At 43.6% G+C, this 15,781-nt stretch overlaps 1 protein-coding gene across 1 annotated transcript; it reads right to left on the bottom strand.

The window, feature by feature from the left end:
- Window positions 1–2,835: 2,835 nt before the first annotated feature.
- On the bottom strand, window positions 2,836–4,558 carry LOC115127780 (putative uncharacterized protein DDB_G0290521). The gene has a single exon (XM_065006122.1). It carries the CDS (start codon window positions 3,571–3,573, stop codon window positions 2,965–2,967), a length of 609 nt encoding a protein of 202 aa, XP_064862194.1. The 5' UTR covers window positions 3,574–4,558; the 3' UTR covers window positions 2,836–2,964.
- Window positions 4,559–15,781: the final 11,223 nt, after the last annotated feature.

Genomic DNA, 15,781 nt, shown 5'->3' with positions numbered 1-15,781 from the left:
CACTACTAAACTAGCTTAGACACTACTAAACTAGCTTAGACACTACTAAACTAGCTTAGACACTACTAAAGTTAGCTAGTTTAGACACTACTAAACTAGCTTAGACACTACTAAACTAGCTTAGACACTACTAAACTAGCTTAGACACTACTAAAGTTAGCTAGCTTAGACACTACTAAACTAGCTTAGACACTACTAAAGTTAGCTTAGACACTACTAAAGTTAGCTTAGACACTACTAAAGTTAGCTTAGACACTACTAAAGTTAGCTAGCTTAGACACTACTAAACTAGCTTAGACACTACTAAAGTTAGCTTAGACACTACTAAAGTTAGCTAGCTTAGACACTACTAAACTAGCTTAGACACTACTAAAGTTAGCTTAGACACTACTAAAGTTAGCTTAGACACTACTAAAGTTAGCTAGCTTAGACACTACTAAAGTTAGCTAGTTTAGACACTACTAAAGTTAGCTAGCTTAGACACTACTAAAGTTAGCTAGCTTAGACACTACTAAAGTTAGCTAGCTACTTTTGTTAACCAAATGTAAATGTAGCTAAATAACACAAAACACAAAATGATTAACAGTCCTAATTGCTTTACTGACAATAATGCAATATTAAACTAAATCAGATGTTCAGATCTACAAATGTTTGACATATAGCTAACAATAGTTACAGAGGATAGTCGTGATCCAGCATAGATGAGCAGCCGACATGTTGATGATGCAATTTACTCTAAAAGGTCAAAGGTAATGCAGTAGCATTGGAGTGTGCAGTTCTTTTAAAATGTAAAATGTATGCGTTCTCCACACTCTCATCCTAATGAGAACGTACTCAAGAGAATGCCTCGGTCTGCAGTAGTTTATGTGTTGGGGGGCAGTCTGTTATATCTGGAGTCTTTCTCCTGTCTTATCCGGTTTCCTGTGTGAATTTAAGTACGCTCTCTTCTAATTCTTTTTCTTTTTTCCTCTCTTTCTTTCTTTCTTCCTCTCTTCCTTTCTTTCTCTCTCTCGGAGGACCTGAGCCCTAGGACCGTGCCTCAGGACTACCTGGCATGATGACTCCTTGCTGTCCCCAGTCCGCCTGGCCGTGCTGCTGCTCTAGTTTCAACTGTTCTGCCTGCAGATATGGAACCCTGACCTGTTCACCGGACGTGCTACCTGTCCCAGACCTGCTGTTTTCAACTCTCTGGAGACAGCAGGAGAGGTAGAGATACTCTTAATGATCGTCTACACAAAACTCTGAAAACCAAAATATACAAAATAATAAAAGTGGGTACAAAAACCCGTCGCGCACCAGAACATAACTTGCACATCACATACAAACAAAACCATCACCGATAATGACATGATGGGGAACAGAGGGTTCAATACACAACGTGTAATTGATGGGATTGAAATCAGGTGTGATACAAGACAAAACCAATGGAAAATGAAAAGAGGCTCACCGATGGCTAGACTAGCTTAGACACTACTAAACTAGCTTAGACACTACTAAAGTTAGCTAGTTTAGACACTACTAAACTAGCTTAGACACTACTAAAGTTAGCTAGTTTAGACACTACTAAACTAGCTTAGACACTACTAAAGTTAGCTAGCTTAGACACTACTAAACTAGCTTAGACACTACTAAACTAGCTTAGACACTACTAAAGTTAGCTAGCTTAGACACTACTAAACTAGCTTAGACACTACTAAAGTTAGCTAGCTTAGACACTACTAAACTAGCTTAGACACTACTAAAGTTAGCTAGTTTAGACACTACTAAACTAGCTTAGACACTACTAAAGTTAGCTAGCTTAGACACTACTAAACTAGCTTAGACACTACTAAACTAGCTTAGACACTACTAAAGTTAGCTAGTTTAGACACTACTAAACTAGCTTAGACACTACTAAAGTTAGCTAGCTTAGACACTAAACTAAACTAGCTGATTAGTTAGCTTGACACTACTAAAATGTTAGCTAAATTAGACACTACTAAAGTTAGCTAGTTTAGACACTACTAAAGTTAGCTAGCTTAGACACTACTAAAGTTAGCTAGTTTAGACACTACTAAAGTTAGCTAGCTTAGACACTACTAAAGTTAGCTAGCTTAGACACTACTAAAGTTAGCTAGTTTAGACACTACTAAAGTTAGCTAGCTTAGACACTACTAAAGTTAGCTAGTTTAGACACTACTAAAGTTAGCTAGCTTAGACACTACTAAAGTTAGCTAGCTACTTTTGTTAACCAAATGTAAATGTAGCTAAATAACACAAAACACAAAATGATTAACAGTCCTACAGCAGGAGAGGTAGAGATACTCTTAATGATCGTCTATGAAAAGCCAACTGACATTTACTCCTGAGGTGCTGACTTGCTGCACCCTCGACAACCACTGTGATTATTATTATTTGACCCTGCTGGTCATTTATGAACATTTGAACATCTTGGCCATGTTCTGTTATAAATCTCCACCCGGCACAGCCAGAAGAGGACTGGCCCACCCCTCATGGCCTGGTTCCTCTCTAGGTTTCTCTCTAGGTTCTGGCCTTTCTAGGGAGTTTTTCCTAGCCACCGTGCTTCTACACCTGCATTGCTTGCTGTTTTGGGGTTTCATGCTGGGTTTCTGTACAGCACTTTGTGACATCAGCTGATGTAAGAAGGGCTTTATAAATACATTTGATTGATTGTCCTCGAAGAATGCACTCAGAGCATTGGAGTGTGAAGTACGGTAGTATGCGTAGAGAAACACACACACACACTCACACACACACAAACACACACACACACACACAGACAGACACACACACACACACACACACACACACTAAAAGGTAAGGTAATGACTCACTGTCTGTGGTTGGTGGGGTTTCCCAAGGTGGAGCTGTGAAGTCTCTCTGTCCTCTCTTCCTCCATCCTCTCCAGTCTCTCCTTCTCCATCTCCACGAAGCTGGTGCCTGTTCCGGTCGAGATGGTTCGCGTCAGCCGTGTGTGGGGGGTCCGTTTGGGGGTCTGCGGTGTGCGGGGGGTCTGGGTGGTGACTGGGGTTCGTTTGGGGGTCTGCGGAGTGCGTGGGGTCTGGGTGGTGACTGGGGTTCGTTTGGGAGTCTGCGGAGTGCGGGGGTCTGGGTGGTGACTGGAGTACGTTTGGGGGTTTGGGGCGTGTGGGGGGTACGGCGTGGGGTCTTGGGGGTTTGAGGTTTGCGTTGATCCCGTACAGGCACCGGGGGTGGGGTTGGAAGGGCTGTGGAGGTGGCGGTCTGTATGGCTGTAGTGTTGGTACTGGTACGATTATAAGACTGGGTCTGAACAGGGCGGACTGGTACAGAGGGTATGGATGTTTTGGTGGCAGGTGGTGGCAGGGGGCAGGGTGGCGGTTCAGGGGGTAAAGGTCGCTGGCGGTCCAGGCGTAGGTCTTTATTCTCCTGGGCCAGCCGGTCTAATTGAACCTCCAGCTCATCGATACGGTGTTTCTGGGTCTCCAGGAGCTTCTGCTGGCTCTCTATAATGTTGTTGAGCTCCAGGAGGTACTCCACCGCCCGGTTAGGGCTCTCTGGGCTGCCCTTGCCATGGCGCTGACTAGCGTCCATGCTGCTGGTCTGGTCCTGGTCTCAGTAACCTGACAGGTGATAGGCTAACTGGCTAGCGAAGGGACCAGTCCTGAGCTGTGATAGGCTTTGGTTAATGAATTGACCAATCCCGAGCTGTGATTGGCTCACTGCTATGCCCTCCCCCCCACCGGAAGGAAGTGGGGGGAGAGTCGACTTTAAAAAGGTCCCTCTAGAGGATCAAGATGTTTTAGTTCCTGGTTTTGCCCCGTCAGAGACGTCGGTTGGCGCCTCCAACATCCGGTTGGTCCAATCAGGTCAGGTGATCTTGAAGGGGTCAGAGTCCCATCTTCTGAAATCATATGAGACAATGTCACCGAGTCAGATTGGATATAACTCAGTGATTTGTAGACAAAGAAGTAGAAGAGTTGACATTAACTGACGGGCAGAGAGGCTGACAGACGAAGCCCTGTTCAAAGTGGATAGACATCTTTCTATCTCGGGTTGTAATAGCTCGACAGACAGGAGGGATGTATGAGGTCATGGAAGAGGTCTGAACTCTCTCCCATTTATCCTTCCTGGTCCGTTTATTACACTTCTTGAATAGGATCAACTTTGAATCTACATCTATTCAAAAATAAGAAGGAAAAGAGCTTGACAGTTTTGTCTGTTCTGTCACTGCTCAGTAGATAAATTCGTCTAGCTTTTATATTCCTGAGTACTTGTTATATTATATGACAGTTTATCTCACAAATTGTAGAAGGTCAACAACGTCCTCTGCAATCCTCTGTTGGAAAAGAGCTCTTCTTTCTCTGTGTCATCCATTCCAAGAAAAAGGCCAAAAAAAGAAAGGAGGAAGAGGAGGGGTTGGATCCCGAAAGGACAAATAAAGAGCAGTAAAAACACTCACACTGCGGTAACCAAGTAGTTTACGCTTAGCAGGTGGGAGTGTCTACTCTGGGTGAATGTGTTCTAATAGCAGGTAGGAGTGTCTACTCTGGGTGAATGTGTTCTAATAGCAGGTAGGAGTGTCGACTCTGGGTGAATGTGTTCTAATAGCAGGTAAGAGTGTCTACTCTGGGTGAATGTGTTCTAATAGCAGGTAGGAGTGTCTACTCTGGGTGAATGTGTTCTAATAGCAGGTAGGAGTGTCTACTCTGGGTGAATGTTTTCTAATAGCAGGTAGGAGTGTCTACTCTGGGTGAATGTGTACTAATAGCAGGTAGGAGTGTCTACTCTGGGTGAATGTGTTCTAATAGCAGGTAGGAGTGTCTACTCTGGGTGAATGTGTTCTAATAGCAGGTAGGAGTGTCTACTCTGGGTGAATGTGTACTAATAGCAGGTAGGAGTGTCTACTCTGGGTGAATGTGTTCTAATAGCAGGTAGGAGTGTCTACTCTGGGTGAATGTGTTCTAATAGCAGGTAGGAGTGTCTACTCTGGGTGAATGTTTTCTAATAGCAGGTAGGAGTGTCGACTCTGGGTGAATGTGTGGAGTTCTGAATTCTGTTCTCTCTCTCTTTTTGTATATCTCTCACAATGTCTCTCTCGCCCTCTGAAACCGCTGCACTGTAAACTCTCCTTGTGGGGTTTCAGCTCACCCCATAAATACTGGGAAGCTTCATCTGAAGTCTTTAGAGCAGGAAAAATCACTACTGATCATCATCTAGCTGCTCCACACTACCTAACCAGCAGCCTCCACTCTGCTCTCTTAAGACTGTCAGAGTGCCGGTCTCCTTACTGTCTTAATGCTTGATATATTGTTTTGTGGTGTCATACCCAGTCAGTAGATTGCAGCATTCTCTGCCTCCACACGTCTTCTTCGTCCCTGTCTTGTGCTGCAGGGTTGAAGGAGGATAAGAAGGAGCCTTGAGGAAATAATCATTGATCCTCTCTCTCTGTCTCCATATGCTCGAATAATCCCAATTTGTGTCGATTTGCTGAGGTCTAAACCGTTTGGTAAAATGACGTATTTTATATAGTGAGGGAATCCGCTCCTCTATGTTCCTTTTCTTCAGACGGTAGAGTGCAAGGTGGCCTGTTCTGTCTGGTGCATCGCGGCAACACCGATCCAGTCCCCAGCCCGGTACAGTGTCCCGTTATCACGTTGTTGTTTTAGCTCTGAGGCACGCAGGCTGCCGTAGTGTTGAGAGATGGTATGGAACCGATCTGGGTTCTGAACACACACGGACAGACACCGTCACGCAGCGGCGACAAAAACCACCAATAAAAACATCATGGGATTTGCGCACTAATGTCTCCACAGCCCAACGCATTCACACGCTAATATGTCAAAATAAGACGCATAGCTGGCTCGGTTAAAGGGTCGTTTTTACGCATTTCAATGATGGCAGACTCCCGACGTGTCGCGTCTCACTCGCAGCAAATAACACGAGTCTTCAAGACAGATTCAACAATTTCATAAATTAGCCTAAAAAGATAAGGAGTTCCATATATGTCCCTTTATATCTCCATCTCGTAGTGGTGAAGTTTATTGCAGTCTAATATTTCCTGAAGGTAGAATTTTAAGTCCAAATCTGTCTGTCTGTGGTCCTGATGCTGACAGAATGAGCGGCGGGGTGATTAGTCGGTCCATCCCCCGCGGTCCCCGTTCAGCATCGCGTATCCACTGCACCTGCCGCCCCCCTCCGCCATTCTGAAGCACCGCAGAGTGGCCAATACACACTGCAGCTCCTCTCAGATCCTCTCACAAAGAGGAGGAGGGGGTAGGAGGCGCGGGGTGCATGTGGTGGCTCGGTTTATGCAAGTGAGTCAGACGAGATATATTGCCACGTTCACATAAACTGGGAAATCAGAACTCGGAAATCTTCGACGACTCTGTGCATCCAAGACAACTGGGAACTCGATTTTTTTTACGAGCTCCAACGAGGAAAAACCAATTTTGAACGATAATCCAACTCGGAATTCCAAGTCGAAAAATCGGGCATATTTCTGGAGCTCCAACTTTCACACCTGAAGATAACTGACATCATGATCTGTCCTTGTTTTTATCCGAATTTCCAGTTGTTTTCAAAACCCCATTGTGTTCACATGGTAGTTGGAAGTAGGAAACGCTGACATTTCCGATCTGCTTACTGGTTGTAGTTTTACACATTCTGCTTTTAACCAGTTAGCAAGTCAGAGAATCCGAGTTCCGACTATCACTAGAACGTTGCATTAGTTGTTGCTTTCTCTCCAAACTCTCTGACGTTAGAGCTTACATGTAGTGATGACAGTGGCGAGTATAAACTGAACTCCTTGAGTCGACCATTTTGGACCGAGGAGAAGCATGTTCTGACAAGAGAGAGTTTCTGCATTTAAGAGCCGTAATGGTACAGTCTCTCTCTCCCCGTGCGGAATAGTAATACATGTGGCCTTATACATCAAAGCACGTGACATCTATTTTAAAATATATGATCATATATTTAAAACTCATATATAATGGTGACATACACGTTAATATATGTTAATAACATACAGTATATAAATCTCATACACCCCTACAAAAAATAATCATATGTATATGATATTTCATCATGAAAAATGTACTTTTATTCAATGCATTTATTGCTTTGTATTCCAGAAACAAAACGTTTTTTTTTTTTTTTTACATGGCATATTTAAAACAAATCACACATGTAGGGATGAGTTATTTTCTAATTGCATTTAGAGTTAGGCAAATGTAATGACTACTTTGTCATATCTTTGTATCTACTGTAGATGTTGCCTTCTCATTTTGAGATTGAGATGGTGTAAACTATTGTAGGTGTATAATTTGTGATGTACACATTTTGAAAACGTACAGAAACCTCAGTACAGAAATCTCGGTATGAATGTTTATTATTATTATTATTATTTATTATGTTTACTATAGTTGTGGCTGACCATAAAGTTATGGAATAACATTGTATTTGGTAAAACATGGTTTAGATATTGTTGTAATCCACCATTATTTTGGGCAAGGGATTTCCATTGGGAATTGTTTATGCCTGTTGCCACCAGCAGGGGGCGTCTCCCCCTCTCTCCTTTAACAACACTCGAAGAAGACACCTGTAACAACTCTATCACTTCTCCTACTGTATTTTTGTCTTTGTTCTCTTAAACGGGTACACTACATGACCAAAAATATGTAGACACCTGCTCGTCCAACATCTTATTCCAAAATTATGGGCGTTAATATGGAGTTGGTCCCCCCCCCCTTCGCTGCTATAACAGCCTCCACTCTTCAGGGAAGGCTTTCCACTAGATGTTGGAACATTGCTGCTATAACAGCCTCCACTCTTCTGGGAAGGCTTTCCACTAGATGTTGGAACATTGCTGCTATAACAGCCTCCACTCTTCTGGGAAGGCTTTCCACTAGATGTTGGAACATTGCTGCTATAACAGCCTCCACTCTTCTGGGAAGGCTTTCCACTAGATGTTGGAACATTGCTGCTATAACAGCCTCCACTCTTCTGGGAAGGCTTTCCACTAGATGTTGGAACATTGCTGCTATAACAGCCTCCACTCTTCAGGGAAGGCTTTCCACTAGATGTTGGAACATTGCTGCTATAACAGCCTCCACTCTTCTGGGAAGGCTTTCCACTAGATGTTGGAACATTGCTGCTATAACAGCCTCCACTCTTCTGGGAAGGCTTTCCACTAGATGTTGGAACATTGCTGCTATAACAGCCTCCACTCTTCTGGGAAGGCTTTCCACTAGATGTTGGAACATTGCTGCTATAACAGCCTCCACTCTTCTGGGAAGGCTTTCCACTAGATGTTGGAACATTGCTGCTATAACAAGGAGCTAAATTAATTAAATAAGAAGAATGATGATATGATATGATGATCATATGGTAAAGAACATTGAGAGCACCCTTACCTGTCGATCTATTAATCACGTCTCCGTAATCTAGCATGGGTTGGATGGTCATCTGAATCAGGGTTAGTTTCGGCAGCTGGGGTGAAAGAGGAGCGATTACGATAGAAGAAACCAAGTCTTAGATTTAACTTTAGCCTGCAGTGTCAGGTTCTGACCTTTTATTCCTTTGTTATGTCTTTGTTTTAGTTGGGGTGGGAAGTCTATGTTTGTTTTTCTATGTTTGGTTTCTGTGTTCGGGCCTAGTATGGTTCTCAATCAGAGGCAGGTGTCGTTAGTTGTCTCTGATTGAGAATCATACTTAGGTAGCCTTTTTCCACCTGTGTTTTGTGGGTGTTTGTTTTCCGTGTCAGTGTCTGTCGCCACACGGGACTGTTTCGTTTTGTTCACATCGTTTATTGTTTTGTTGCTTTTGTTATTAAATCATTATGGACACTTACCACGCTGCATTTGGGTCCGATTCCTGCTACACCTCCTCAGACGAAGAGGAGGATATCTGTTACACGCAGCTTTATAATATGTGCTGAGAGAAGGACAGTGTACCTTCTTACTCCCAAGTACTTGTATAGGGTGACTACCTAAAGCTCTAAACCCTCAGAGGTAGTAATCACACCTGTGGGGAGAGGGCCATTCTTCTTACCAAACCACATGACCTTTGTTTTGGAGGTGTTCAGAACAAGGTTAAGGGCAGAGAAAGCTTGTTGGACACTAAGAAAGCTTTGTTGTAGAGCATTTAACACAAAATCCAGGGAAGGGCCAGCTGAATATAAGACTGTATCATCTGCATATTAATGGACGAGAGAGCTTCTTACTGCCTGAGCTATGTTGTTGATGTAAATTGAGAAGAGTGTGGGGCCTAGGATCAAGCCTTGGGGTACTCCCTTCGTGACAGGCAGTGGCTGAGACAGCAGATGTTCTGACTTTATACACTGCACTCTTTGAGAGAGGTAGTTAGCAAACCAGGCCAAAGACCCCTCAGAGACACCAATACTCCTTAGCCGGCCCACAAGAAAGGAATGGTCTACCGTATCATAAAAATAGCAGTACAATATTGCTTAGAATCAAGAGCAATGGTGACATCATTGAGGACCTTTAAGGTTGCAGTGACACATCCATAACCTGAACGGAAACCAGATTGCATACCCGAGAGAATACTATAGACATCAAGAAAGCCAGTCAGTTGATTATTGACATGTTTTTCCAACACTTTTGATGAACAAAGCAAAATAGAAATAGGCCTATAACAGTTAGGATCAGCTTGAAATAAGCTTGAAATAAAGGACGAACCGTGGCTGCCTTCCAAGCAATGGGAACCTCCCCAGAAAGGAGAGACAGGCTTGGCGATGATAGGGGCAGCAACCTTAAAGAAGAAACCTGACCCAGATGTTTTTTTGGGGGTCAAGTTTAAAGAGCTCCTTTAGCACTTAGGACTCAGCGATTGCTTGCAGGGAGAAACTTTGTAGCGGGGCAGGGGAAAAAGAGGGAGAAGCATCAGGGATAGTCGCATTAGAAGGGGTGGGAGATGAGGAAATGTTGGACGGGCAAGGAGGCATGGCTGAGTCAAATAGGAATCCTGATTAAATTAAGTGGTGATTAAAGAGCTCAGCCATGTGCTTCTTGTCAGTAACAACCACATCATCAACATTAAGGGACAACGGCATCTGGGAGGAGGAGGGTCTTTATTCTCCAGGTCTTTTCTTGGGGTTCGACCCACAGAGAGAGAACCGCTCCTTAAAGTAACTGACTTTGGCCCTCCGGATAGCTTGAGTGCACTTACAGTCAGCCTGAGTATGCGCGTGCAGAGCCTTTCGCCAAATGCAATTCTTGAGGTGAAGTGACTTGGTAAAATTACAAGATCACGGTCGAACCAGGGGCTGAACCTGTTTTTAATTCTCATTTTCTTTATGGAGGCGTGTTTCTTAACAATACCACTGAAAATATCAAAAAAGAAGGTCCAAGCGTCTCATTCTATACCAATTTACAGAGGTCAGTTCATGAAGGAATACTTACTCATTAAAGTTTTTTAGCAACCGTCTATGACAAATCAGGACAGGTTGTTTCACTGAGCAGCCATTGCCACCACCATGCTTCACCGTAGGGATGCTGCCACCACCATGCTTCACCGTAGGGATGGTGCCAGGTTTTCTGTTGTCACACCCATCCCTACGGTGAAGCATGGTGGTGGCAGCATCCCTATGACGAAGCATGGTGGTGGCAGCATCATGCTGTGGGGATGTTTTCCAGCAGCAGGGACTGTGAGACTAGTCAGGATCCAGGGAAAGATGAACAGAGCAAAGTACAGAGAGATCCTTGATGACTCATTAAATCTGTCTTCATGTCTGTCTGTCTATTAGACTCATTATATCATTCTTTATATTTAACCAGACTGAGAACAATTTACAACAAGCAACAACCTGGGGAATTAGTTACAGGGGAGAGGAGGATGAATGAGCCAATTGGAAGGAGGGGATGATTAGGTGACCATGACGGTATGAGAGCCAGGATTGGGAATTTAGCCAGGACACCAGGGTTAACACCCCAACACTTAAGATAATTGCCTTGGGATCATTAGTGACCACAGAGAGTAAGGACACCCATTTAACATCCCATCTGAAAGATGACAACTTACACAGGATAATGTCCACAAACACTGACCTGGGGGTATTAGCAGATCAGTGAGTTGTCAGCACTGATCAGTAGACTTTACACACACCTGCATCTCTGTCAGTCATGTTCATCCACGAAATGCACATGAAGAAGACCAAGCAGACACTTTTCCAGGCAGGGCCTTTTAAATCATATTCCTGAGCAGGACTTATTCATATTTACTCGCCATCAACAATTTGATATTTGTTTTTGAAAAAAACATGGCCTGTCTTTTGCGACGTGGTTTGGCACAAAGTTTCTGATATTTTTTTGGGTGGTGCCCCTTGTTTAGTGGTGTTGCAGACTGGGGCCTTTCAGAACAGGTGTATATATACTGAGATCATGTGACAGATCATGTGACACTTAGATTGCACACAGGTGGACTTTATTTAACTAATTATGTGACTTCTGGAGGTAATTGGTTGCACCAGATCTTATTTAGGGGTTTCATAGCAAAGAATACATATGCACTCACCACTTTTCCGTTATTTCGATTTTTTTGAAACAAGTTATTTTTTAATTTCACTTCACCAATTTGGACTATTTTATTTATGTCCATTAGATGAAATCCAAATAAAAATCTACTTAAATTACAGGGTTGTAAAGCAACAAAATAGGAAAAACGCCAAGGGGGATGAATACTGTTGTAAGGCCCTGTATTTTCTCACGTGTTTGCTGTGCCCCAGACGGCGTGCAATCCCCCTACATAGTGCATTCTCTTTGGCAAGGGCCCACAGAAGTAGTGCACTACATAGGGAATGGGATGCCTAGTCTCTCCACACAGCCTCTGTATGTCGGGCAAGCCAGGACTATAGCTCACAGGATGAAATCACAAACAATTTACCCAAACATATTTTATTTATCGCCTTATTTCATGTTAGTAACTGCATGTCATTTTCCATAACTCCCTGTTGATGCATTCATTAACCAAACCATACAATATTATCTCCCTCACCAACTTCAAACATCAGCTATCCGAGCAGCTAACCGATCGCTGCAGCTGTACATAGTCTATTGGTAAATAGCCCACCCATTTTCACCTACCTCATCCCCATACTGTTTTTATTTATTTACTTTTCTGCTCTTTTGCACACCAACATCTCTACCTGTACATGACCATCTGATCATTTATCACTCCAGTGTTAATCTGCAAAATTGTAATTATTTGCCTACCTCCTCATGCCTTTTGCACACATTGTATATAGACTCCCCCTTTTTTTCTACTGTGTAATTGACTTGTTAATTGTTTACTCCATGTGTAACTCTGTGTTGTCTGTTCACACTGCTATGCTTTATCTTGGCCAGGTCGCAGTTGCAAATGAGAACTTGTTCTCAACTAGCCTACCTGGTTAAATAAAGGTGAAATAAATCAAATAAAATTAAAATTAAAATAAAAAAAAACATAACAAGAGAGAGAGAGAGACTAGATAAACAACCTGGATGTATGTCATAGTTTTACTATTACATCGGTTCTATATACTGAGCAGGGCCATAGACATGGGTTACAGTCCAGATCACATCCTGATATATTCCCTAGGGACTGAGCAGGGCCATAGACATGGGTTACAGTCCTGATCACATCCTGATATATTCCCTAGGGACTGAGCAGGGCCATAGACATGGGTTACAGTCCAGATCACATCCTGATATATTCCCTAGGGACTGAGCAGGGCCATAGACATGGGTTACAGTCCTGATCACATCCTGATATATTCCCTAGGGACTGAGCAGGACCATAGACATGGGTTACAGTCCTGATCACATCCTGATATATTCCCTAGGGACTGAGCAGGGCCATAGACATGGGTTACAGTCCTGATCACATCCTGATATATTCCCTAGGGACTGAGCAGGGCCATAGACATGGGTTACAGTCCTGATCACATCCTGATATATTCCCTAGGGACTGAGCAGGGCCATAGACATGGGTTACAGTCCAGATCACATCCTGATATATTCCCTAGGGACTGAGCAGGACCATAGACATGGGTTACAGTCCAGATCACATCCTGATATATTCCCTGTATAGTCAGAAGGAGTGGACTATGTAGGGAATAGGGACTGTGTAGGGAATAGGGACTGTGTAGGGAATAGGGACTGTGTAGGGAATAGGGACTGTGTAGGGAATAGGGACTATGTAGGGAATAGGGACTGTGTAGGGAATAGGGACTGTGTAGGGAATAGGGACTGTAGGGAATAGGGACTGTGTAGGGAATAGGGACTTTGTAGGGAATAGGGACTGTGTAGGGAATAGGGACTGGAATAGGGACTGTGTAGGGAATAGGGACTGGAATAGGGACTGTGTAGGGAATAGGGAATAGGGACTTGTAGGGAATAGGGAACCACTGGTGTAGGGAATAGGACTGGAATAGGGACTGTACTAGACTAATAGGGACTGGAATAGGGACTGTGTAGGGAATATATAACATAATACACTGGCTAACCACTGGTGTGGGTTAAGACTCAGTGGAAATGCATCACCATAGTACTAGACTAGTACTCATATTAAGTCAGTACTGCTGTAGTACTCTTATACAGTCCAGTTTAAGTCAGTACTGCTGTAGTACTCTTATACAGTCCAGTTTAAGTCAGTACTGCTGTAGTACTCTTATACAGTCCAGTTTAAGTCAGTACTGCTATAGTACTCTTATACAGTCCAGTTTAAGTCAGTACTGCTGTAGTACTCTTATACAGTCCAGTTTAAGTCAGTACTGCTGTAGTACTCTTATATAGTCCAGTTTTACTGTGCAATTAGCTGTAGCCCCTGACATGGTGATCAATAATCAATAATATTATGAAGTTGGTTAAATATTGATCATATTTATAATTCGCATTGACAATGATACATGGTGCTGGACTGTAATTAAGGTTATGAGGTACACTAGTGGCTTTACATTGAGCCCTGGTGATGGGAGTCTGGTGGCAGAGTTATCAGGTACACTAGTGGCTTTACATTGAGCCCTGGTGGCAGAGTTATCAGGTACACTAGTGACTCAGCTCGTCTGTTGAACACTACAGGGGGAAACAATGAGCTCTGTAAGGGTTACACTACAGGGAGAAACAATGAGCTCTGTAAGGGTTACACTGCAGGGAGAAACAATGAGCTCTGTAAGGGTTACACTACAGGTGGAAACAATGAGCTCTGTAAGGGTTACACTACAGGGGGAAACAATGAGCTCTGTAAGGGTTACACTACAGGGGGAAACAATGAGCTCTGTAAGGGTTACACTACAGGGGGAAACAATGAGCTCTGTAAGGGTTACACTACAGGGAGAAACAATGAGCTCTGTAAGGGTTACACTACAGGGGAAACAATGAGCAATGAAACAATGAGCTCTGTAAGGGTTACACTACAGGGGGAAACAATGAGCTCTGTAAGGGTTACACTGCAGGGGGAAACAATGAGCTCTGTAAGGGTTACACTACAGGGGAAACAATGAGCTCTGTAAGGGTTACACTACAGGGGAAACAATGAAACAAGGGGGAAACAATGAGCTCTGTAAGGGTTACACTACAGGGAAACAATGAGCTCTGTAGGGTTACACTACAGGAAACAATGAGCTCTGTAAGGGTTACACTACAGGGGGAACAATGAGCTCTGTAACAATGAGCTCTGTAAGGGTTACACTACAGGGGAAACAATGAGCTCTGTAAGGGTTACACAATGAGCTCTGTAGGGGGAAACAATGAGCTCTGTAAGGGTTACACTACAAACAATGAGCTCTGTAACAATGAGCAATGAGCTCTGTAAGGGTTACAAACAATGAGCTCTGTAAGGGTTACACTACAGGAAACAATGAGCTCTGTAAGGGTTACACTATGAGCTCTGTAAGGGTTACACTACAGGGGAAACAATGAGCTCTGTAAGGGTTACACTACAGGGGGAAACAATGAGCTCTGTAAGGGTTACACTACAGGGGGAAACAATGAGCTCTGTAAGGGTTACACTACAGGGGGAAACAATGAGCTCTGTAAGGGTTACACTACAGGGGGAAACAATGAGCTCTGTAAGGGTTACACTACAGGGGGAAACAATGAGCTCTGTAAGGGTTACACTACAGGGGGAAACAATGAGCTCTGTAAGGGTTACACTACAGGGGGAAACAATGAGCTCTGTAAGGGTTACACTACAGGGGGAAACAATGAGCTCTGTAGGGTTACATAGGGGGTAAAGTCTGACAATGAGCTCTGTAAGGGGATTACACTGGCAGGGGGAAACAATGAGCTCTGTACTAAGGGCAGGGTGTGCTAACAGGCTGAGCTCTTAAGGGTTCTACCTGTGTGGTACTAAGGGGGAAACAATGAGCTCTGTAAGGGTTACACTACTAATCCCTCTGCAGTTCTAATGGGACTGTGTTACTAACAATGAGCTCTGTAAGGGTTACACTACTAGGGGGTAAACAATGAGCTCTGTGGTACTAAGGGTTACACTCTGCAGGGGAAACAATGAGCTCTGCAGTTCTATAGGGTTACACTACAGGGTGGTACTAACAATGAGCTCTGTAAGGGTTAGTTCTACAGGGGTAAACAATGAGCTCTGTGTGGTACTAAGGGTTAATCACTATAGGGGGAAACAATGAGCTCTGTGTGGTACTAAGGCTAGGCTAATCCCTCTGCAGTTCTGTAGTTACACTACAGGGGAAACAATGAGCTCTGTAAGGGTTACACTACAAGGGGAAACAATGAGCTCTGTAAGGGTTACACTAATCCTCTGCAGGGGTGGTAAACAATGAGCTCTGTAAGGG

This window comes from Oncorhynchus nerka, linkage group LG20 (assembly GCF_034236695.1).
Source record: "Oncorhynchus nerka isolate Pitt River linkage group LG20, Oner_Uvic_2.0, whole genome shotgun sequence".
Lineage (NCBI taxonomy): Eukaryota > Metazoa > Chordata > Actinopteri > Salmoniformes > Salmonidae > Oncorhynchus > Oncorhynchus nerka.
This window is presented reverse-complemented; position numbering and strand designations above follow the sequence as displayed.